Source organism: Sturnus vulgaris, chromosome 11 (assembly GCF_052056855.1).
Source record: "Sturnus vulgaris isolate bStuVul1 chromosome 11, bStuVul1.hap1, whole genome shotgun sequence".
NCBI lineage: Eukaryota > Metazoa > Chordata > Aves > Passeriformes > Sturnidae > Sturnus > Sturnus vulgaris.
Window position 1 is genome coordinate 16,349,935 of NC_142253.1, and position 23,933 is coordinate 16,373,867.

Genomic DNA, 23,933 nt, shown 5'->3' on the forward strand with positions numbered 1-23,933 from the left:
TTTATTCACAAGGAAGAATGTGATTGAAGTTGTATGTAAAAGGAAAATTATTCTTATCCTAATGTTCAAGCAAGTGTTGTAAAACATGTCTGGTGAGAAGTAGGTTGACAAGATACAGTATGAGAACATGTTTCACTGTAGTCTGAGGTGGAATAATGTAACCTTAATCCTGAAGTGTTAAACAAATTCAAAACTCGGATCCACAAATTTGAATTCCAAATTAACATTCCACGAAGTTGTAGATGTGGGGATTTTTTGTTCAATTTAAAATAATTCTTCATCTCCAGTGTTAATGTTGCTCCCCAGACCTTCTGCATGCTTGTCAGCAGCCTCTGCTTTGCCTCTCTCATGCCTAGAACTGTCTTTTGCTCTTGAATCTTTTTCTTGTACTCAGGTGTTTGTTCTCCACTGACTTAACTCATCACAAAAAAGTCACCTTTGCTATGCTAATTTTCTAGTAATGTACATTTGTAAAAATTCTGTTGAATGAGAGCTTTGCAGTGCAGTGGAGAAAATTAACCACAAAGAAGCTTGCTGTAAACAATCCCTTGCTTTTTTAATAACCACAAATGGTGTGATGGGCTAAGCTGTGCTCACACACTGAGGGCAGATTGTAATTATTCTACCAGGTCTTGTGAATTAGAACGTGGTGCAAGCTCAGGAAAAAATGTATCACTTGGCTTAGGGTGGAATAATTTTAAAAGAATTCAACACTGTATATGTTGAAAGCAGTCATGGTAGTTTCCAGCCATTTCTGGGAAATAAAAGCATGATCTCCAAGGAACAGGTTGTTTATGGAAAAGCAAATGGATAATCCAACTTATCTTTACAGTGTTAAAACAATTAGGCTTTGAATATTTCCTTTGCTGGTAGTTTTGAAGATGATTCCTCAAAAGCAATTCATGCCAGTCTTCAAATTGCTGAGAAAGGAGGTACTCGGACAGGATTTTCTTTCCTGGATGGAAGAAATTTTTTGGTTTTGTTTTTTAAGCTCTCTATCCTGTCATTTTGATTGAGGTGCCTTTACCATGGACTTTGTGTATAAAAAGATACATTGATTTTGATAATAACATCTGGAACTCCACACTATGAAACTCATCTGAATATTCAGATGGTCTGTGCTGCAGCTCTTGCATGTGTGAATTATGCAAAAAAGCACACTAAATGTGCAAAGCAGGCTCTTAAAAGGGGAATAAAAAGCTGTTGCTTTTTAAGCGTTCTTGTCTAAGTGGTTGTTTAACAGGGTCCTCTACTTCTGCGTTATTTGCTGGGGATTCTTTTGTCTAGACAGACTGGATAAAATAATGTTAACCCATACAAAATAGGGGTCACTGCTGTGAGAGTCACAGGAGATCCATTGCTGTTTCAGTTTCACTTCTTGAATAGTTTATGCATAATTGTCTGCAGCAGGGATTTTTCTGTCTGGCTTGAAAAGATTCACACACAAAACTTTTAGTGATGTGAACTAGAATTTCAGAGACTGCCAAAGAATTCAAGACTGACAAAGATTCAAAGAGTAGCTATACTTCTGAATGTGCTTATTTTTAATCATAATAACTTCCTGAATAACTGCATTTGTATTATAAATGAGCAAGTGCTCTTCTGTAGTGATTAGTGTAAGAAGCAGTCCCTGCTTTTAGAGCAATTGAATGAAAGGGGAGGGAATTTCCTATTTCAGGATTTTGGGTACCACTGCAGCTAAGTTTTATAGATATTTGCAGACTAAGGAAACAAATATAGGTGCACACACCCACTTACATGTATTTATCTCTAAGGTTAATAAATATAAATACCAACTGATAACATGTTAAAAAATTGTGCTTGTCTATGCATTTTTAAAATGAAATGAAGTGAAATAGAGTTGTCTTTTTGAGTTTGGATCTTGTTCATATCCTTGAAATTGGAACTTTTGTGTGCCAAATTTGTGTGCTTGCTTCTCTGTGTGCCTTCATAGCAGACCACAAATATCGAAATGACTGTTTTTTAACCCTTCCTAAGTCTGACAGAGGCCTCTCTCTGCCCACTGTCCCAGTAAATCAAGCCCATGGACCTGGTACCTGCCTTTCCTCTGCAGCTTCAAGGGCTCCACCCGTGTTTGCATCAAACACTCACCATCTGTAAACCAGGCAGGTTTTGTAGTTCCAGCTTTCTCAAAGGGCTCTCAGATCCTCCACTGGTCTCACTCAAAGGTTAGAAATGTTCATCAAGGCACCACTTGGACCTGTGCTTGTCATTCACAGCTTTCCCCCTCTCTGTTCCCCTCTCTGAGCTCTTCCACTTATGCTCTTAGCTCCGAGGGAGAACTGAAACACCAAGTGGAGTTTTCGCTCTGCCTGTCGTGCCTGGAGGAGCTGGAGGGACATTAGTGTGGCACTTGGAAACGCTGAAAGATGGAGTTTTCTTTTGTCAAGTGGCAAAGCATGAGCACACTCCTGGTTGGAAATACACATTTGGACTGCATTCTAAAGAACACCCTATTTTTGAAGTCACATGGCCATTGCCCTGCCACAGGCAGTGGCTGTCAGTAACTAGTGGCATTCAGACTAAATTTAAAATGTCTATTTTGTCCATTTGTTTTTATTGCTAGAGGGCAATTTTCTTTAGATTAAAAATGCTATAACTTCACTAACTGTAATTATTACCTTGAGAATTTTGTATGTTCACGGAAGAATGGAAACACCAGCTGGTGCCTGAAGCACCAGTTAAAAGAATATTATCTTACCCATGCAAATTCTGCTATCCACACAAGTATTTATCTACACAGTTTTCATGTGTGTACATTAACAATTGTGTTCTTAAACCATGCATAAAATATATTTAAAGTTTCCCTCTGTTATTCCAGCAGTGATGGCATAGTCAAAATAGGTGTTTTTGGTATTTGGGACACTTAAGCAACAGATATAACTTGCAATTAGAGGTTTTTTTAATTCTTGATGAATTCAGTGTGCTTGAGAAGTGATGCCTTTGCTCTGCTTCCAAGCTGTGCCCTACAGATGAGGGAGGAGTCCCCTCCAGGCTGTCAGTGCTGTGGGAGCCCTGCAGGTTTTCTCCCATCTCAGTCGGGAGCTCTCCTGTGGCTGCCTGGGCCAAAGTGGCTCCTTCCCAGTAATTTGTGTTTGGCCTGAGGAGGATGTCTCCAGTGAGATGTCCCTTTTCCTGTTTGATTTCCCCCCCTTTTCATCCTTTTTTCCCTCTTTGCCGTTTGTGGAATGTGCCTATGGAGGTGAAGCCTCTCATACTCACACCCCTGCTGTGGATCTCGCCCAGTGACTGAAAATCATCTTCCAGAGCACAGCAGCGCCTTCTCGAGAGCCCTCTGGCCAATGCCACGATAAATCACACCCCATCTCTCTTTGCCTTTTGTCATGGCAGCCGTGGCAGCATTATCAGCGTGTTCCTGTGGCTCTGCTGGCCCCACGCTGCTCCCGGCCGCCTGGGAGGGATTGAGCTGCTGCCCCTCCTGCCTGGCGCGTGTGCTGAGCTCAGGACAGAGTGCTCCGGGCATTGTGAAGCTTCTGCTGAGCACTGCTCCTGTCCTCTCCTGGGTCACTTTGGGTGCCTTTAGCTCTGCAGTTCTCATGCAGATAACAAGGTAAAAGCAATTGTTTATTGGCTTCTATAGGCAAAAGACAACCTCACACCTGGAGCAAAGCTTACTCACATTACTACCAAGTACATTTATTTTTGTAGGAGAAAGAATGCTCAAGTTCCTCTAGCAGATTCTACTAGCAGTACTTTATTTAAGAACAAATTTTTGCTTTAAGATTTACCATAAATACTTATATAATTTATTTTCAGAATTTTGTTTGTCAAGAAATTATATGCAGAATTTATTTTTTCTACAGTCTGCAGCTCATGATTCTTTACTTAACACTGATACTTGAGCTTTATTTTTGTCAAAAACTGATCAATATCTTTCAATTAGGACCCTTTTGCTTTTTTGTTACTGAGTCCTCTAAAGGGGTGAGCTGTTTCCATGTGACAGACCTCTCGTGGATTAAGTGGAAATCTGAAGAAGGTTATGAGACGGCCTTTAGAAAGAATATCTGGTTTCATTCAACACACTTTCAAGTAAAGATCCAAAAATCATTGGTAGCTCTTCTAGTCACTGAAATGAAGAGGCTGAGATGTGCAGGACAGCCCCAGAGCTACTTCTGCAACTTAACTGCACTATGGCTGAGGCTCCTGGGTGTGACACACCTTGGGAAAGAGGGGTTTTCAGTCTTTATCCAGCAGTGTGCAGATTCTCTAATGTGGCTTCAAGTTCTCCTGCTGGATTTGCACAGGTACAGGTAGTTTTAGAGTGGCATTTCTGATAGACGAACTCTTGGTTTTCTTGTACCAAATGATTTGTGTGGTGTGGAATATCCCTTTGGCTGATTCAGGTCAGCCATCTCAGCTGTGTCCCCTCCCAGCCTCACTGCAGGCATGATCATTGTTTCACATTAATTTATTCAAAAAATTCTTTTCACTTCATAGCTGTGTTTTTCCATTTCTTGATTTTAAATCCTATCTCTGCTTGACTATTTCTGTGAAGTCAATACCCTCTGAAGGCCATGTGTCACTAACTGCATGGCCTAACTCTGGAATATTAACAGTGATTATTTGCAGTGCAGTGACACCTAAAGCTGTTGGTCAGTGTTGTGTCTAACCAGGAAATGCTTGTTGGGATCACAACACTGAAGCACCTGCCTGGATTTGATGACTATTGTCATTAGAGCCTCCAAAACAAATGCTCTTTATAATAAATGGTTACATCAATATTCATGTGTTTAAGACCAATTCCAGAATGCAGGTTTAGTTCATTTTAGGGAAAAATGTAATGCAGATCAAATTTTCTAAATGTGCCTTTAAAAAAAAAGCATTGTACCTTTACCCATAGCTTTTACTTTGTGATGCAAAATGAGTTGTACATTTTATAATGTGGGGCTTACAGTTTCTGCTGAGCTCCTCAACTGTCTCTTGCTTGCACAGAGTTGAAGGAAACTCAAAATAAGAGTGGTGACTTTAAAAAAATTATATCACATTAAAAAAGAGAAAAATAAAAGAACAACTAAGATCTGGAAGCACAATTTATAAGATTAAAGGAAATGCAGCAGCTGCTCAAATATATGAAGGAAACCACAAGACAGAAGTCAACAAAATGTTTTCCATGATGTCCAAAAGAAAAAAATCATCAAATATTCAAATAGCATCGAAAAAAGTTCAGGTTGTAAAGTCATGTATATTGTCTGAGCCACTGAAATAGGTTTTCTGGTGAGGATTTGCTGTCTCCACTTGGCATAAATGTTCTGGATTTCCAAGTGTTATACCAAAATTTTGTGTTACCTGCATGCAGTTTTACTGGCCAATGTTGATCTGTAGAAGAAATTTCTTCTAAAAAGGTGTCTGTGCAACACCACTGCTTTCAAACTGGTCTTTGTGGAGTAGCACAAATAGAGTTTCCTTGGAATTTGGTGCAGAAATACCTTGGAAACTGGGTTTTATAGATGTGTGGATCGTTTTCCACAGACAAGGAGTGCAATGTTTTTCAGCCCTGAGAAGAAACGGTTGGATGCTGTTTAAACCAGACTAAATGTGAGGAGAGATTGAGAGACATGGCTTGGATGAGCTGAGTGATTTCTCAGGGTCCTTCCTTGCCTCTTTTTCACAACTCTGTAAACACAGAGCTTGTAAGCTTTGAAATTTTGGTTTGGAATGAAGAACAAAAACTTCAGAATTGAAGTGGTTTTGTGGAAATGTGTTTTATTTACTAGTCTGCAGATCTCGCTTATTAATTGTCACCCTTTTTACTGGGTTTTATTCTTTTACAGGTCTCTTCACAAACTTGAATAAAAACACTTTGTTCCCCGTTTACCAAGACGTTTGTCATTCTGTTTGTCTTAGAGCTTAAATGTCTGGTTATTTCTGAGGTACAGACTGTATTTAATATTAGTAACAGTGAATCACAGGATAAATGCATTTATTTTTTTCTGTGACCTTAAAAATATGCAGCATCTGTTGCTCAAAAGCAGGTGTGGGCACAGTTGTGTGGAGTTCTAGAAATCACTTATGTTAAGGATCTGTATGTGTTGTTTGTGCATATATGTTTATATTGATATGATTGCCCTGAAGTTTGAGCAACTAAAATGAATTCAAAACAACAATAATTAATTTTTTAATATAAACAATGATTTTACAGGAAAATAAATCTTTGTGTTATGTCCTATCTTCATGAGAAATTTGTGTAATAAAGAAGATGGTTTTTACTTTTTCCTGTATTAATGTTTGCAATTGTCTTGAATTCATCCGTTGTTTTATTTCTCATTGATTTAGATTCCCTTTTTAAAACAAGATAAACATTCAAGACTATCAGGCTGTCTTAAAACAAATTCAAGGCCTTCTTCCCCACATCTGATCCTCTTAGTGAGACTGTTATCATAATTCAGCCAAATCTGAAGTCGTTTTTCTAAGAGAGACAAAATATCCAGTTACTTTGTTCTGTTCTTCTCTATTCTCCATAGCAAATTACTGGCAGGTTTTGCCAGTGCAATTTTAAGTAAGGGAGGGAAAAAGACAGTGAGTAGGAAGTCACTGGGGAAATGAGAGGAATTTTTCTGGGAAGGGGATTTAGCTGCTGTGAGTGTTGGCTTTGGCAGGTGAGGGCTGTGCCTGGCTGCAGCTGCTGATGGTACCTGGGAGCTGAATAGGCCTGGCCGAGTTTGCCCAGGACTTTGGGATGGCCAGGGAGGGACAGGCCCCTCCCCAGGACTGGCACCACTGTCCCCTCGCAGCCCTGGGGCTGTTCCAGGCCCAGCTCCAGGGTGTGCTGCTTTGCCACTGGGTGAAGTTTTCATCTCCTTTATTCCTGCAGTGACACTGCTGTCACCTGTGGGAAGCAGCAGGACCTGGCTTCTTCTGTTTAACTTGCAGCTTTAGCAGCTTTGTGTTTCCCTTCTCATTTATTGTCCTGTCTGGAGCTGTTTCCTGATGGGGGATACAAGAATAATAATGGGGTGTGTAAATTAGATCCTAAAACCTCTTCTCTACTCAGACATACGTAACACCAGACACATGCAAAGAATTTGTATTTGTTTAAAGCACATTAGAAATGTATGATAATGGCTTTTACAGGTTTCTGAAGTCTGGAGATTTTGTCAAGATAAACACTGCAAAAAGACTCATGTGCCAGCCTGCAAGACAAGTGTTCAGTGCAGATTCTTCCCTGAGTGCTGAATCTTTGCCACAGTTACTAGTGATTACTTGTAGAGGAACTAACTAACCTGCTTTTATTTCTGGTGGGAAGAAACAAGAGCATTCCAGATTGTTACATGTTTGTCATCATTGCAGAGCAAAATAAATTAAAAAAAAAAAACAAACCCTAGCAAAAGCTCTTTTAAAAATTTCATCTATATGAGGCACAGCTGCTTTTTGAGTTGTAGTCAATTTGCTTCTGTGTAAAGACAGCAGTGCCACAAATAGTTACAATGTGTTTTATGTGGTTTCAGGTTGGTACAGAGGTGTTTCCATTAAGAAGCCCAGTGTCAAGGTAAGTGTGAATACATTTGTTCATCTAATGGGAGATTAAATCTACTTTGCTGTTGCAACACAGTAAACTTTTCATTTTCCTTCTCTTAACTTTTTTCCTGTGGGAGGATTGGATTTCTTTTTAAATTGAGTGATACTCATTAATCACTCAAAGGATTAGAAACCTTCCTGACATGTAACATGTAATTTTTTTCAACATTTATAAATCTCATCCAGTTTGATCCTCTCCACCCTACTCCCCTAAGAAAAGCATAGGTGGGTGATATTGCATTGCTTTAATGCAGCATTTTTAAGAACACATTTAATAAGTTGAATTATTAATCTAAGACAACTTTGAATAAAGTCTGTTGAAAAAGGATTTTGTGAGCTGGTACGGGGGGGGGTTCAGATTTTTACAGTTTAACCACTGTATTTTGTTCTTTTCCATCTTTTTCCATTGTTTTTGCTCTTGAAGAACTTTTTTGACTGTTCTGGGGTGATTGTTTTTGTGAGTGCATCTAAGTTTTTGTAAATGTTGGTATCCAAACATGCCAGTAGGTGCTTTTATATGAGCTTCACTTCTTTATCTGTTGGTTTAAATATTGCTTGTATTTAAAGAGAGAAAAGTACCAGATTCCTCATGCTTACCTTTATTATGGAATATAATATTAGCTGTATTACATTGTCATGGCTATAATACTCTTTTAATCAAATATCTGCAGTCATTGTGTGTGTTGGTATTTCTGCTTGTGTAAATGTTCAGTTTTGATAGGAGAGCCTTTCAAACCTTCCCTGGTTTCTTAGATACCAGAAATAAGCAGCATTAACTGGAAGTGAACCAAACAAGGAAGTGAAGTAGCATTTCTTCTTTTTGTGGAATTTTATGTGGCTGAAAGCAAGCACATTTACTGGTTTTCTGATGAATACATTCCTCTTAGATTCAGCTTTTTTCCTTCTATAATTTTAGTCTTGCCTATGAAGAAGAAGGGATTTTCCTTATAATTTGGAATATTCTTTACTTAGGATTCCTTTCAACCCCCCTCGAAAATTTTTCTTCCTAAATTGTATGGTTTTAAAGCTCTAAAACTTGAAAGCCCACACTCTATTGTTGACATTCTTGTCAGAGGCTGACAGCTGGTTTTTAATCCAAAGATTTCCAGTGCTGCTGCTGTATTTCCTGCTGAAGTGCAGGTTGCTGTCCTTACACATTGGCAGACTCTGCTGTGAGGATTCAGGGCCATGTGCTTTACAGAGGATGTGGAACACTGGAGAAAGGTTGGATTAAATTGCCCCTTTTCCCCATGTCTCAACACTCCAGAGCACACTGGCACAGCCAAGGCCAGAGTCCAGCCCTCGTGGGAACAGCAAAAGACAAATAACTGGAGGTATCCCAAGGGGGCTTGACCAGCTTTTCCTTGGAAAGGGAGGAAAAGTGACAGCTCCAGGCTATGCAAATAATAGAACACTTCTGTCCATGGGGGCTCAATGCAAACTTGATGGTGGCTTTTTATTTAATTTGTCATTTTAAGCCTCTGTCTGTGTCACCCTGATCAGCACCAGCCTGTTCTGCAAACTGCAGAGGAGCCACTTCTCTGACCTGCCCGGGGGAGGTTTGCTGCAGTGTGGTGTCCTGGTCTAAGGCAGACTAAACCAGTCCATTGTTACTAATCTGAATGTAGAGTTTCAATGGCAGCTTTGACTCAATGGTTGTTTGGGGGTTTTAATTGGATATACTGGCAGTTATTTATTGTGGCTTAGGTTACCAGTGCTAAAAACTGCAAAAGTATTTTTCTAATGTACAGAATTTTTTCTCTTGTAGGGGATTTTTCCTGCAAATTATATTCACTTGAAAAAGGCAATTGTCAGTAACAGAGGGTGAGTATTTTTCCTTCTTTTTAAGAAGCTACAGTGCTTTTTATCTAGAAGGGAAACAAAGATATAATTAATGAAACTTATACAAAAATTTTAGTTCCTTGTATCTTTTTTCTTGTATGTGAAAGTTTGAAAATTAAATGTAATTCTACAGAGTTAGGGTGTGGTTTTTTCATTTCTAATATAGCAAGAATCAGGTCTGATGTTTATTCTTCTTTGATTTGGCTCATAAAATTGTAACTTAAGAGGTATCATCTGAACCACATGCATTTAAAGAACTCTGCTTATATTCTTCCATTTATGCTTGTTCTCTCACTGATGAAATACTGTATTTTCCTGTTTGTTATGGGGACACCAGTCAGTAGACAGGCCATCTCCTTTATCTACAGATTTTCAGAGTCATGGCTGACAGGTAGCTGTGTTACCTTGAACATTTTCCAGATTTTCCCCACCTCATCCAAAGAGTCACTGAAGTGCACTGCTGAAAATTTCTGCCCTTGTCTTTGTTTGTAGCTGATGTGTTGCTGGCAGTGGGTTCATTTCAGTCCCTGTGAATAACAGCACTGGTGGCAATGCCATGTCAGGGAAGTTACTGACTGGAACCTGCAGAGTTTCCTGTGAGATTGGCTGTGACTCTTGAAATCAATATCTTGTGTTTTCACTGCTGCTTTTACTTGCATATTCCAGATAAAGGCTGCTGTGGGGAGATTCATAATTGCAGTGTTTCAAACAGTGACCTGAGGCAACAAATTAAGTGTGGGAGATAAAATGTATTAAATGGCTCTTAGTGAACTACCTGCAGGAAAACAGGTCACTTCTGATAGTCTTGAATTGTAGATTTGTTCCCAAAGGGCCTCAGTAAAGGTTGTAAGGGCAGCTGTAATACTGATGCTTCATAATTTGGGGGTGTAATAAAATGATATCTATTGCATAGAATAACCACTCCTAATGTGTACTCTCCTTAGGGGAAGGAGCAGCTCCCTGTGATGTGTAGTTAATTGGTCCTTGATGTTAGTTTAGAGTTTGTGAAGGGCAACCAGTTCTGATACTTATTAGGAAAGCTGATACACTGTTTAAAAGTATCAAAGCCTCATGCTCCAATTGATACAACAGAATGTAACACAGTTCTGAACAGGAGGGTCTTGGTTATTTCATGTTTTGTTTAAAAATTCTTTAGTTCAGAATATATTTCAAGTGCTGTTATAAGCACTTGTGAAATAACAGAGCATGTGTTGAAGCTGGCAGGTAGCTGAACACCACACAGCCAGTGCTCACTGCCCTCCCCAAACATCCCTAGGGACTTACAGGGACTGTCCCCAGGGCTGGAGCACCCCTGCTGGGAGCACAGGCTGGGGTTGTTCAGCCTGGAGAGGAGAAAAGGCTCTGGACAGAGCTGCTTGTGGCCCTTCAGTACCTAAAGGGGGCTTGTGAGATGATGGGGACAGGGCTTTTGACAGGAATCAGACAAGAGATGATGGGCTGACATTTAAGGAAGACACATTTGAGACTGTGGGTAGTGAAACCTTGGCATAGTTTGCCCAGGGAGGTGGTGGCTGCCCCTGGATCCCTGGAAGTGTTCAAGGCCAGGCTGGATGGGGTTTGGAGCAACCTGGGACAGTGGAAGGTGTCCCTACCCTTGGCAGGGGGTGCAATGAGATGAGCCTTGAAGTCCCAGTCCAAAACACTCTTGTGGTTCTCCTTTAATGGTTTTGGAAAATCTTTGCCACAAAAGAATAAGTTTTATTCTTTTGATTAGAGGGTAGATCCCTCAGATTTCATCTGCAATGTTGAAAAAGCCTTCTGGATAGGACAGGTTAGTAGACAGCAAGTATTTAGGGTAGTTTTGATACTGGCTAACATTTTTGGAGGGGGAAAAAAGGAGTGGACTGGCTTAGGGAAGTGACCCAAATTGTGAAGGAAGCCACTCAACAGACAAGTTAATTTAACATGCTGTAGTAATGAAAACTTTACATTGACCTTGATTAGAAGGAAATTGTGTGTTTTGAGCAGGTAACCAGGAAATGTTTCACATAAGCTTAATCTTGTGCAGTGTAATGGAGGAACAGTTGCTATGACTCTGGAGTTGCTTCAGTTTTATAACATGCAAAATGATCCTCTTAAGATATTCTCCTGATGTTGAACAAACTCGAGTTGTAGAATTCCACAAATTACTGTGCTGTCATATTTCTTTTTCTACCTTTTCCTGGGTACGTTTCCTAATTCCCCCCCTCTTTTTCTACAGGCAATATGAAACAGTTGTTCCTCTGGAAGATTCTGTGGTGACTGAAGTCACAGCAACTCTGCAGGAATGGGCTGTGCTCTGGAAACAGCTGTATGTGGTAAGAGCAGTGCTCCTCTCCTTGCACATCTCTAACACCCTGGGAGAAATGTTGTCTGCCTTTGTGCATTCGAAATCCATCCAAATTGTTGGATTGCTTGTAATAAATGGGAATTTCCTAACTGCAGAATAATGGATCACGTGAAAGTCATATGGGATACACTGGAAATTTCTGCAGTTCTGAAATTCTACCTTCAGATCTGAAAACTTCATTGTTATAAAAAAAGGCAACAATTTTAAAGTGTTATTAAATATGTAAAAAAATAAATATATAATACTTCTGTAAGTTCCATCCAGGACTTCAAAAATTATTCAGCACAGTTTGTAAGTAGTTGTTTTAGTTTCTAGAGTCTGAAAGGAGAAGAACTCAAACTATGGGAGGTTTTGTGCAATTGTTCCTCCATAAATTATAATTAAACACTAGGATAAGTGTATGGAGTTTTATACACATCTTTTTACTGTAATTTTTAGTTGCTGCCACATAATGTCTCCTGCTTTCATCCCTCTTCTTTTCTTACATTTTGATAGCCAAAGCCCATGACACAGCAGATAAAAAACTTGAACATTTGAAGGTATTTTTTCCTGGTTTTTATTTTCTCTTTTTAGCTTAGTAATTACAAGCCTTAACTGTAGGATTAGGATCAAGATGTAGGTGGTCTAAGCTTGCATTTCCTTCCTGTCCTTCCTTTAGAGAAATACCTCTACATAGAGCTGCAGCAGCTTTGTTTCCTCATTTAAACCTGCAGTGACAAGTTCCATGTCCAGGAAACAAACCCAGGAGTGATCCAGGGGAGTGAGTCTTGTCCCTGTCCAGCAGAACCAGCTGTGTTCTGTATTTCAAAAAGCAATCAACTCTTATGAAATCAGTTTTATTCTTGCTGGTCTCAGTTCTTCTCTGGGGTCCGATGTCCCTGGAGGCATTTTCTTGGAAAGGAGCACCTGATCTAATGGAGGAGGGGCAGGGAATGTGGAACATGGCATGTTTTGTACCATTCTTTACACCTACTACTCCTCCTTTTTCCATTGCACATATTTACCTCTCTGGTGTATGGGAATAAAGCCATCTTTTCTGTTTTCTTCCTGTCAGATTTTTTTTTTCTCCCCCTCTCCCCAGTGTCAGCTGAAGATGACAACAGTAATATTGGCAATGGTATTAAATTGGAAAAAGGGGAATCATTTCACCTACAAATGAGTTAAGCTTCCTTTCTACTAAAGTGTTTCTTTTTTATTGTTAACACCAGTTCCTTGACGGGAAGGAGAGAGAAAGCTCTAGCTATAAACTTTCATTTAGTGATTTTTCTTTCTGGGACTGCTGTCTATTGTAGCTCATTATATTTCTTATAACATTGCACAAAATATTATTGTATTCTTAAATAACAGGGGAAAGAATTTACTGTTCTCATAGAACTTTGGAAGGAAGCATCTGCTCCATGAGGAAGAAATTGGCAGAGCTTCTGATTAGAGAAAACATTGGGGGTTTTTTTCCCCAAAAGCTTAAAAAAATTAAAAATTCTAATATAGAAATAATCACAGAATTGTTTCGATTGGAAGAGACTTCTTGAGATCATCAGCTGCCTTCTCAGGCAGGGTCAGCAAGAGCAGCTGACAGTCTTGCAGCAGCCAGGTCTGAGTTCCTTCTGAGAGACTCCCCAGCTTCCCTGGGCCAAGCTGCCAATGTTTGAGCACCTTCAGTGATTTCTTCTCTCCAGGCCACTGATACAGCACCACAGCTTTTCTGGCAGAAGAACAATTTACACCATTGTTAAGTGGGTAACAGACATTTGTGCCACCTGTGGGCTGTACACTGGAAACCTGAGGAAATGTTTTGAGGTGCCTGTGGCAGAGCTGGGATGAGAATTTTATCCTTGGTGTTCAGGCTGGAAGCTGTGTAAGGACATACCTTAAAATATATGAAAGACTAAATAGAAATCCTTGCTTGTTGCTGTATCAGCACCAGCAGAAATTTTTATTATTCCCAAACTGTAATAAGAAACATCTAAGAAATGTAATTAATGTTATTTATCATGCTGCTGTGCCTGGTCAGCTTTGTAGAAAAGTTTCTTACTGCAGGGGAAATTCAAGTGCTGGTGTTGCACAGACACTCTCAGTAGGTCAGTGCCTGCAAAGGGCCCTTCACTGGTCAGTGGGGCTGACAAACAATGTGAGCAGCCTCTCTGAACATCTCTAAATAGGCTCAAATGTTCATCTCCTGCTTTTTGGTGAACTCCCTACCTGGATTATGGTTTGAAAGACCAAGTTTGTTTCAGTTAAAAATTCCCAGAAATTACCTTGGTAGTATTGTTGAGGTGCATTGTAAAGTTTGTATTTGTCTCTCAGTTGAACAATGGGAGCTGGGATGTAAAACCCAGGAAGCCTGCAGTGATTAAAACACTGCCTGCAGAGACATGTTATGTTGTTCCAAGATAAAGAAATTCTGCTGACAGAAAATTGGAGGGAGGAGGAGAACAGTGAGAACTGGAAGGGTGAAGTAAAGCACAGCTTTGAGATAGCTGAAGAAAATTAGTTGGTGTAAAATATTGGGAATCTTCCTTGTTTCCTTCTGACCACAGAGAGTCCATGCCAGTACTGGGAATAAACTGTGCATGGGGAAGCTTGAATGGGTTTGAGTTACAGGAGTTGTGCAGCAATTTTAGTTTAGATTTCTGAGAAATATATATTATAAAGGTTAGCCTGAGATCACTGCATTACACAGGGCTGTGATCTTCTTTTAATTTTTGCTATCAAGGTGAAAGTCAAGGTTTAGTCTGAGGAGAAAAAAGCATTTGTTCATAATGAGTTCACAGAGAAAGGACTGTGCCTGAAATGAATTTGAAATAGAAGGATGTATGATGTGTTGTTTGCTTTACTGTGATAACAAATTATGCTCTGAGTAGTTGGATTCTGATCATATAACTCTTTAAATGCTGACAAAACAGCAAGTTTTTTTGAAAATGCCAGAGCTTTTTCTCCAATTGGAAAGCAATACAAGTAAAACTGATGGAAGCTATCAGAATATGTTATTTATATTGGATGTGATTTTTTTGCAAAAATTATAACCTTGTTAAAAATTCTACGCCTACTTAAAATAAGATTATTTTAAATAATTGAGTAATCAGGAATAGAACTTTATTATTCAATAAAGGAGTAAAGATGATATGACTTTTATGGTTCTGGTGACAGACTTTTTAGCAGGGCCCATAGGGGTAGGACAAGGGGTAATATCAAATGAAAAGAGGTCACATTCAGACTAGATAGAAGGAAAAATAATTATACTGTGGGGATGGTGAGGCCCTGGCACAGGTTTCCCAGAGTAGATGTGACTGTCCCATCCCTGGAAGTGTCCAAGGCCAGGTTGGACAGAGCTCGAAGCAATCTGGGGCAGTGGAAGGTGTCCATGGCAGGGGGTGGAACTTAGGAGCTTTAGGGTCCCTTCCAAGCCAAACCATTCTGTGATTCTGTGTAAAGAGCACATTTCCCCCTATTTCAATGTATAATCTGTGTGCAGACAAGGCAGTGCCACTGGAAAATGGAAAATGGAAAGCAATTCTTTGCCTTCTGATCTGTCTGTATCCAGGCTGCATCCTGAATCCAGGCTTTAGAGATGAGCACTGAAACAATGAGGTTTAGTAGCTGCTTTCTGGCAAAAAAAGCCACTGTTCTATTTGATCTGCTTGGTTTGGGTTTTTCTACTTTCACTGCTATTGTAAAAATCACATGGAGGGAGTTCACTGTGAGCATGAATCTCAGTGTTTAAAATCTGTGCTGTGTAGCCACTGGAGTTGCTGATAATGTGGGTAGGGTTAGTGCTAACCACAGCTGGCCAGATGTGTGTGTGTGAGGTTGTGTTTTTACACACACTCATGTGTTTGGGTACTGTCAGTAGGTGCACAGACCCAGTATCTTGTATTGTTGTTTTGCCTGGCTCTAATACTCTGCTGTTCTTTAGATTCATTTGGACACAATCACTGTCCTTTCGTGGAAGCCTAAGAAATTTAGAAGAAGGTTTTACTTATTGTTTCCCAATATTGCAAAGGCAATAAGCAAAAGAGGCCAGTGATTCCCTTCCCCAATCCTGTACCTAATTTGGAGTGGAGGAGAAAGGAAAAGTGAGATTATTAGTGTACCACTGTAAGAAGCTGAGCCTGCTCTTGTGCCTACTCTGAAGGGGCAAGGAAGAGAGAGCAGAAAAGCAGGAACCAACCATGGGGAGACCTGTTTAGGTACAGGGGTGGATAAAGATGCAAAATTCGTTTGTTACAGTGAAATGGGTGTGTGCAGCTCTTGGGTAGCTGCCCACACCAGTCTACTGACTTCTGTTGAGACAGCAAAATGATACAAGTAAGGTTGTTAACTTTCTCTCTTACCCTGTATGTGTTGATAAGATTTGTTATTTTTATACTACTTCTAAATAAAGGATCTGCAAGTTCTCTGTAGGCTTTTGTTAATTAGGTCAAACAAGACTCCTGTGAGTTTTTAAGTCAGCTAAGGAGATCACTGAAACTCACTGCTGGTGCACTGTAGCTATTTTAACTGTAAAAAAAATTCCTCAGAGTCTAGGATGTGATGTGAGGACTATTTCTGTTGAAGGAGCAGATGACTGTGGAGAGACCAAACATAATTGCCCAATTTAGAGTTTGGTCAGATCAATAACGTTAATTTGCTGCTTTTATGCAAAGGGGAGCGGGGGATGTGTGAGGTAACTTCTTGTCTACTTTCAGGAGTAAGACCTAATGGTGTTGGGAATAGATGGAATTTTTGCCAGCTCAGTGTGAAACCAATTTCCCATTGGCTCCTTTTAAATTTCCTGAGGGATCCTATTAAGGAACAGAGTAGGTAGCAGGACTCTGTGCAATTGCAGCTATGTGATTTGGGTGGTTTTGGGTGTCCCTAAAATTGAAGCACTAGTTAAAACTCATCTTGAAAAATGCCATTCACTGAATCACTAAGGTAGTTTACTCTTATGGGGAGTGTTCTAGGAGACATTTTTATTCAGTGAGATGTGCTTTGCTCCATATCTGATAAAACATGGAATTGCTGATGGATTTTCTGAAATATGTATATAGAAGTATATATATAGGAGAAAATGTGACATTACCTAAAATGGATGTGCTGCATCAAAAGGTCTTCCTTCAAGAATTTCTTCAAGGCTGAGTATATTAAATACACTCTTAAATTCTGTGCAAACAAACTCCTGGAAAGGTGAGGTATTTGTACCAAGACAGATGTACAGAAACAGTATTGGTTGTACACATGGCCCTCTTTCCTTTTTCACATTTTCGTGTCATTTTCATGGTTACCTTGAAGGAAAATTCCTTTAAGGTGGTTGTTCAGGTCTGTGAGAGTCATTTTAAAAGAATCTGAAGAGCCTGTCTGGCCTCAGATGACACTAACAGAGAGACTCAGAGTTATCACTTTAGAAGACAGGACTCTGGATAATAGTGTTCAGCAGTGGTATGGATATTTTTATATCTATATTTGCAGGGAAGGATGAATCTTCATGGAGTGACCAGGAACTCAGATAGGAGTTTAGGGCACTTGATAGTCTCATTAAGGGCTGCACAGCATACAGGGGAAACTAAGAGTAAATATTTCCATTTCCAGGAGCATCTAGTTCTTCAGTTCCTCAGGGGTAACAGTGCACTGAGAAATCATCTCATTGCTTGGCAACTGAATCTGAGGCTTTTAGCAGATTTATTATTTGATTACTAGAAAATACTTGAAGATTTTTCTTGATTGAGTTGTGATGGGCATATGCAGAACGATTTGGAGAATGCAGAATGATGAGCACTTCAGCACTGTATGCTGAAGGTGGGTATTTTTATAATTCAGTATCTTAACTCATGGAGTGGGAAGCTGCAGATAAACCATGGAATTTTACAGGTTGGAAGTGACCTTGAAATATCATCTGACCCAACCTTTTGTCAGAAAGGGATCCTACTTGATATTGTGGCACCCTGTCCAAATCCAGTGACTGGTTGTTCTTACTGAAAGGCATTTCTTTCTTACAGGGCTGAAAACTCCCCTGGTGCAATTTGCACCCATTGCCCTTTGTCTTTTCCCTGTGTCCCCTTGTGGACAGAGGGAGGCTGTGCTGGAACTGCAGTTCTGGGATGGGATTCAGGGGGAGAAAGGACCCAGCTGCTTTTGTCTTCCCTCAAAGGCCAGGATCTCCAGCCCTGAGATCATCTTTGTGCCCCTCCCCTGGACCTGCTCCAGTCTGTCCCATCTTTCTTCGATTGTGAGCACCAGAATAAAGACCTCAATATAAAAATGTCACAGTGTGATTTATAGCTGCTCATTATATTAGGCAATTAGAAGGTTTTGTAGGTAAAATCAGAGACTTTTATGCTGCTTAGGTGAGTTGGAAAGTTGAGTAGAAGCTCTTCTCTTGCTTTGTCAAATTGAGACTTGAATTTACATCAATTTATTAGCTATGGGTTCTTGGAGGTCTTTAGTGGATGTCATGACCTCTCTCTACATTTCTTCCTTGGAAGAGCAGTATTCATGTAGAAATTACACTTAGTATTTATTAGGTTCCTGTTATGAAATGCAATCCATTTCAGTACTTCTCCCTTTAGCACTAACTTGCTGAAGTTCAGTTCAAGTGTTTCATATTTTAAGGTTATAACAGGTTCCCATAAGAATTGTTTTTTCCTTCCTTAATTTAAAGAAATTTTATGTAGTCAGTCTCTCGTAGTGATTTGTGGAAGACTCTGAGCTCTAAGGAATTAAAAATAGGTGTAAAGTTTTAGGAGAGTAAAATAAAATTAGTTTGTAAGCAAGTCTTATACCACTAAAATCTGAAAATCTATAATAATTGATTTGAAAGTAACTTTGCTTTGAAGACAGGATGTTAATGGCAGTTTATTGGGTTTAAACAACAGTATAACAAGGAGCCATATATGCAGTACCTTTCATTTACTGCCACATAGAGATTTATGGTATCATTAAAGATTATTAGGATCAACTAGACAGTTTTTATGTATTTTCAAACAAACGAAAGGTTGACTATAAAACAAAAACTATGAACTATCAATCAAACTGTGTGGGAGGAATACTTGTTTTAAGTTACCATGGAGATGGATAGATTTTAATAGATTTTAAAAGTAAAGGCAGAATTAAATGTAAGTCACCTTCTGGTGTCCCTTGCAAGTCCTCTGTGACAAATGACATGCAGGGTATTTTATAATCTCTTGCTTTGTAGGGAAATGTTATTTAGTCATTGATATGGGAGGTTATAATATGCTCTTTTATTTTGGTAAATAAAATAGAGTAGTTGTGTTACTAATGCTGACAGTCATAGCAAATTGTGTGGGGATTTGGAGGGGGTTTTTTAGATTCAATTTTTCAAGTATTGGCTGGTTTGTAGTTAACAAAGAGCTCTTGCTGCTTAGAACAGTATCCAGTGTGCATGCTGCAAACACTGCTACAGTACACATGTAAAGTACTTGTGTGACATTAAAACATGGGAATTTGATTTTATTGAATACTGACCAGCTGGGAAAAACCAACAAGGAGGGGAAACCAATGGCTGACCTGCAGTTTCTTTTGCACTGTAAACACACAGAATGTTGAATGACATTAAGTCGAGGAAAGGTTTTAATCAAAAAATTGAACAGAAGTTTGAGAGTTTCTTCATCTGTCACTGGAGAGAATCCTCTGAGCTGGTCCAAGTCTGCTGGTGTTACAGAATTGAAATAGAGGCAGGTGCTAGTGTGGAAGGAGTTTAGTATTCCAAAGATGTATTTTGAGAAAACACAGGCAGGGGTTTGGTTTGGTTTTTAAAGAAGACCAAATGAAGAGTGGAGGATAAAGGCTGGGAGAGACTGGCAATCTGCCTTTTTGGAGTGAGTGAGCAAGGTGCTGTGCATGGATAGGGCTTACCAAGGAAAAGACTATCCCTAGTGGGCATTTACTGGAACTAAAAAGACAGTTTGGATATAATTTCATAGAAGACAGAAATTGCTTTTCAGTAGAAAAGCAAAGAACATCTGTCCTTTTGGCAGCCTGGATGGCACTGTGGTCCATGTGCTATCAAGAAGTGTCCTTCAGTCTTATCCTGATTTGTCACTTTCTGCTGTTTCTATCCTTAAGACAGAGAGAGAAAAAGGCAACTTGCATCTAAAAATTGCAATGATTAATAGTTATTATAATTTATATCTATATTTTTAACAAAATTATATTTGTTTTCTAAGAGGAGTGGGTAGCAGGAAGTTTCACAGGTGAGGGGGTAGAAAAATCAGTGTTCTGTGGATCAGTGTAGCACAAGTGGACTAAATCCTTGTGACTGGAGTGACAGTGAGCAAACCCTGTGGCTGCTGCAGTGCACAGCCAGCACTTGGGCTGCCAAATCTGATTACTCTGCACTGTTGCATTTGGCTGGAGAGGAGGCAATGGTTGATAAACAAACAGGGATAAAAATGCATCTTAATTCAAAACTCAGTAGTAAGCCTGGCAAATGAATAGACAAATAATTTTACATGAGTTATTATAGTGAAGTGAAAATATTTAAGATTCTTAAAGACCTATTTCTTCTTTCTTATTTCAGCTTCCATCCACATGACTGAATATAATGTAGGGATAATTGGTAAATTAAAACTGTTCTAGAGGTATAAGCAGGGTGGTGAAGGCAAACATCCAAGAACTGGGAAATGCCAGTGTTCCCAGTCCAGTCTGCTTTGTCCCTAAGGGTTCTGATAAGAGCCTCGATCTCTCTATAAAGCCAAGGTGACACATCTATGGTCTTGCATCTGTTTTTACAAAAATATTGTAGATTTGAAGAACTTGGATGCTCTGTGTTATGTAGAAATATTAGGAATGGGATATATCGACCTTTATGGTAAGGTTTGAATACTTTTTAGTGAACTAAGAACTGTAGATTGATCCACAAATGAAACTCTGAATGGTTGTTCCTGGGTCAGTCAAAATAAAGAGAAATTCTGGATGTGGTCATGCAATCAAAAACTATTATAAAATACAGACAGAGGAAGCAAGGCTAATTTCTGTTGTTGTTGATCCACATTTTCTTGAGTTCTTGACTTTCTCTTTGAGCAGATTTCTCATAACACAGGGGTTTTTTTGTGACTGTCAGAATGAAGTGGGGGAAATTAATATAAATTATATCTTTGGGAACAGCTCACATAATGTCTTAAATGGTTGTTGTTACATCTAATTTTTAAGCTAATAGTGATTAATGGCCTTCGGAGAAATGTGTTTTCCTTTCAGAAATTCTTCTGTCTGTTTCCTAAAGCGTTGATGTTTAATAGAAATTAATCATGCTATAGTTTACACATAGACATTGCTTAAAATAGAAGGAATACAAAGAAAGAAAAATAAAAAACTTAGGAGAGATTTCTGTGAAAGTACTGGAACTCAGCTTCTCACATTTTTGTGGTCATCTTCCTGTAAATTTCATGGGGGTTTTTTTTGTTCTTAATTTACAATGGAGTCATAAAAGTTGATTAAATATAAAAAGAATACCAATTGCCAAGTTTGATTTCAAAGTCTTTAGTTGCTGTGATTGCCATCACTGTACTGTTTAGTGAGAAAGGTACTCTGATTGTATGCTTATCCCTGAAAATAACATACTGCCTTTGAGGGGAAAAATAAATCTATCAGATGATGTGAGAAATAGAAAAGATATAAAACTCTCAGAAAGCTGAGTCAAAGCAAATCTCAGGATGGAGAAATGCAAGAATGCTGAAGATGCAAGGACAAGAAACAATAGGGCTGTGAGCTGTGTAGAGACAGGCCTCAGGAAAATATGTTAAGCAGGATAGTAGAAATATGTAAGCTTAATAATGAAGCTTTATCCATTGTTTTGAGCTATTACAAGCAAGCATTGTTCAAAGCAGGAGGTACATGTAAGTATATTAATTGGCTAGAGCAAATGCCTGTCAGCTTTTAATGTGATGCTATTGGCTGGAAACGTTTCCATCTCCCTGCTTGGCTCTCTGAAATGAAACTGATGTTGGTGATGGAATAAAGCTTCCAGACAGCTGCTCCAGCATTCTCATCCTCTTGTTTGTGTATATAGATATATGTAAATATAAGAGGAAAAAAATATCCCAGGAACCCAACAAGATGGTATGAAGAATTAACTCCAAAGGGTAAATGTACTTAGCCTAACAGGTTATAAAACAAATACTCATTTCTTTTTACTTCCAGTGCTCAATGCCATTAATAGGTCAAGATCCAGAGTGTTTAGATGAGATCCAATACATATTACAGAAAAGACTCACTGGAATGATAGAAAACATAAATCTTGTGTAGGATTATATTATTTTCTGATAATAGATATATAGCTCTTTGTATCAGTGGCTTCCTGTGTTGCTGCAGCAGCAACTCCTGCCAAGGGCATTGCCCAGCCAAACCCTGCATCCCCCAGGGCTATGGCTGAGGGATTTGGGGTGTTGCACAGCAGCTGCAGAAAAAATCCAGGAACCAGCTCCAGGAAATCCAGGAACCTCTTCTACTATAAGGATGAGGGAGAAGTAATAACTTTGGGTACAAAGAAATTTTACTTGCTTATGAAAGTTTTACCCACAGCTGTTGAGATTGTGTGCTCGTGTGACTTGGCACAGGGCTTCCTAGGGCTGATATAACTATATCAATTCTTTCTTCTCGCTGTGTTTTGCTGAGCTGGGTGTGAGTTTTGCAATCTCCTGAGCTGAAAGAGCTTCTCATAAATCTGGAAGATGCTGAGCCTCGAGTTCGTTATCTGAAGTGTGTGTTTGTTTCAGCCAAGCAACAGAAGTTTGAGTTCAAAGCCCCTTCCAGAGCAGGGCAAACAGTGGTGTCTTTTATGTTCTTTGCTCTTCAAGCATTGGCTGTTTGATCTAAATTAAATTGTGGTTGCTGAAGCAGATTTCAGTTTATTCTTTCTGATAAGTCCTCAGAGTTGTGAATTCCTGTTCTGTAGTCTGTCCAAGAGGCATTCAGGAATGGAGCTGAGCCTGCATCCTGTCACAAGCAAAGGGTCACATATTTAACACCTCTGGACTCCCCACACTGCTGGAAGGTGGCACTGTAAGGTGGTTTGTCCCCTGCTGTCCCCTCCTGCCTGTGGCATTGCTGCCCTGGCCCTCAGGAAGCAGCAGTGGGGTGGGCACAGAGCAGCCCCATGGCCCTGGCTGGGAGTCTGAGCTTCCCTTCAGCTTCATCCAGTACCCAGTGCCCTGCCAGTGGTGCTTATCAAAGATGCAGGTTTATGAAAATGTTTCTTAATTTAAGAATAATTCTTCCAACTTTCTTTTATGAATTAACTTAGGCTCACTTTACTGTGTACAGGTGCATAAACAAGTGTCAAAGTCCTAGAAGTGATCCTTGTGCTGTAGATTCCTGCATTTATTACTGACAGCACTTAATTTTTAGGGTAGGCCAGTAAAGGTTTAACAGCAGTAATTTTATTTTGGGAATCCATCTCTGCCTTTCTCTGTGGTTTTTTTTCAGTAGTCCCAGAACTTGAGGTAATAATCAATGAAGTCTTCCTGGCCTGTATGTGACCTGGCAGGCTGTGCAGAGTGCACAGAGGAGCTACCACCTTAAACAGAGAAGTTACCTCTTTTAAGGAGTAAAGTAGTAACATTTCTGGTATCATAATTTTTGTTTTGACCTGAATAGCTCAAGTTTAATTTGAAGTGCTTGTGGCCAGTTACTTTCCACTGAAGTTTCTCTGCAGGTGAGATTCTGCCCAGTGGGTGCCTCGTGCTAATAAGTGCCTTTACTGTTACTGTCAAATGGACTTGTTATTTTCTCATTAAGGGGACATGCTTGGAAAGCTGCTTAGAGGGAATTTAATGAACTTCTAAAATGTAGCATAGAATAGTGGCTCATAATATTAAAAGAAAATTTATTTTCTGGGTAAACAGGGAAAGAGCAACAACAAAGGTTTCTTTTTAATCTTTCTGACTGTGTGTTCACTAATGAAAAGGATGCTGTAAAGAAACATGTGACAAGTCTTCATGATAGAGTTAATGAAATTACTGTAAATAAAAATGTTAATTATGGAATAGTTGTTAGAATGGAAGAGAGGTAAAAGGAAAATAAGATTTTACTCACTGTGTGAATTTGGGGTTTTTGTAACAACCAAACAACAACTTTATTGTATGTAAGTATTTATTAGTTTTTTAATTTCATTTAAATGTATGTGGTGATGGAAACTTTAGATCTTGGAAGTTATGGGATGTCCTGGACCCTTAGAGAGATGTAGTATATC

General features: G+C 39.3%; 1 protein-coding gene across 11 annotated transcripts in view; it reads left to right on the top strand.

Annotated features, from left to right (window-relative positions):
• Window positions 1-23,933, top strand: part of DOCK3 (dedicator of cytokinesis 3) — a 186,951-nt gene that overhangs the window by 19,781 nt on the left and 143,237 nt on the right. For all 11 annotated transcript variants that reach the window (XM_088171617.1, XM_088171614.1, XM_088171615.1 and 8 more), the window contains exons 3-5: window positions 7,488-7,528; window positions 9,326-9,381; window positions 11,621-11,717. In XM_088171617.1, coding sequence (XP_088027743.1) covers window positions 7,488-7,528; window positions 9,326-9,381; window positions 11,621-11,717 — 194 coding nt within the window. The remainder of the gene's footprint in view (window positions 1-7,487; window positions 7,529-9,325; window positions 9,382-11,620; window positions 11,718-23,933) is intronic.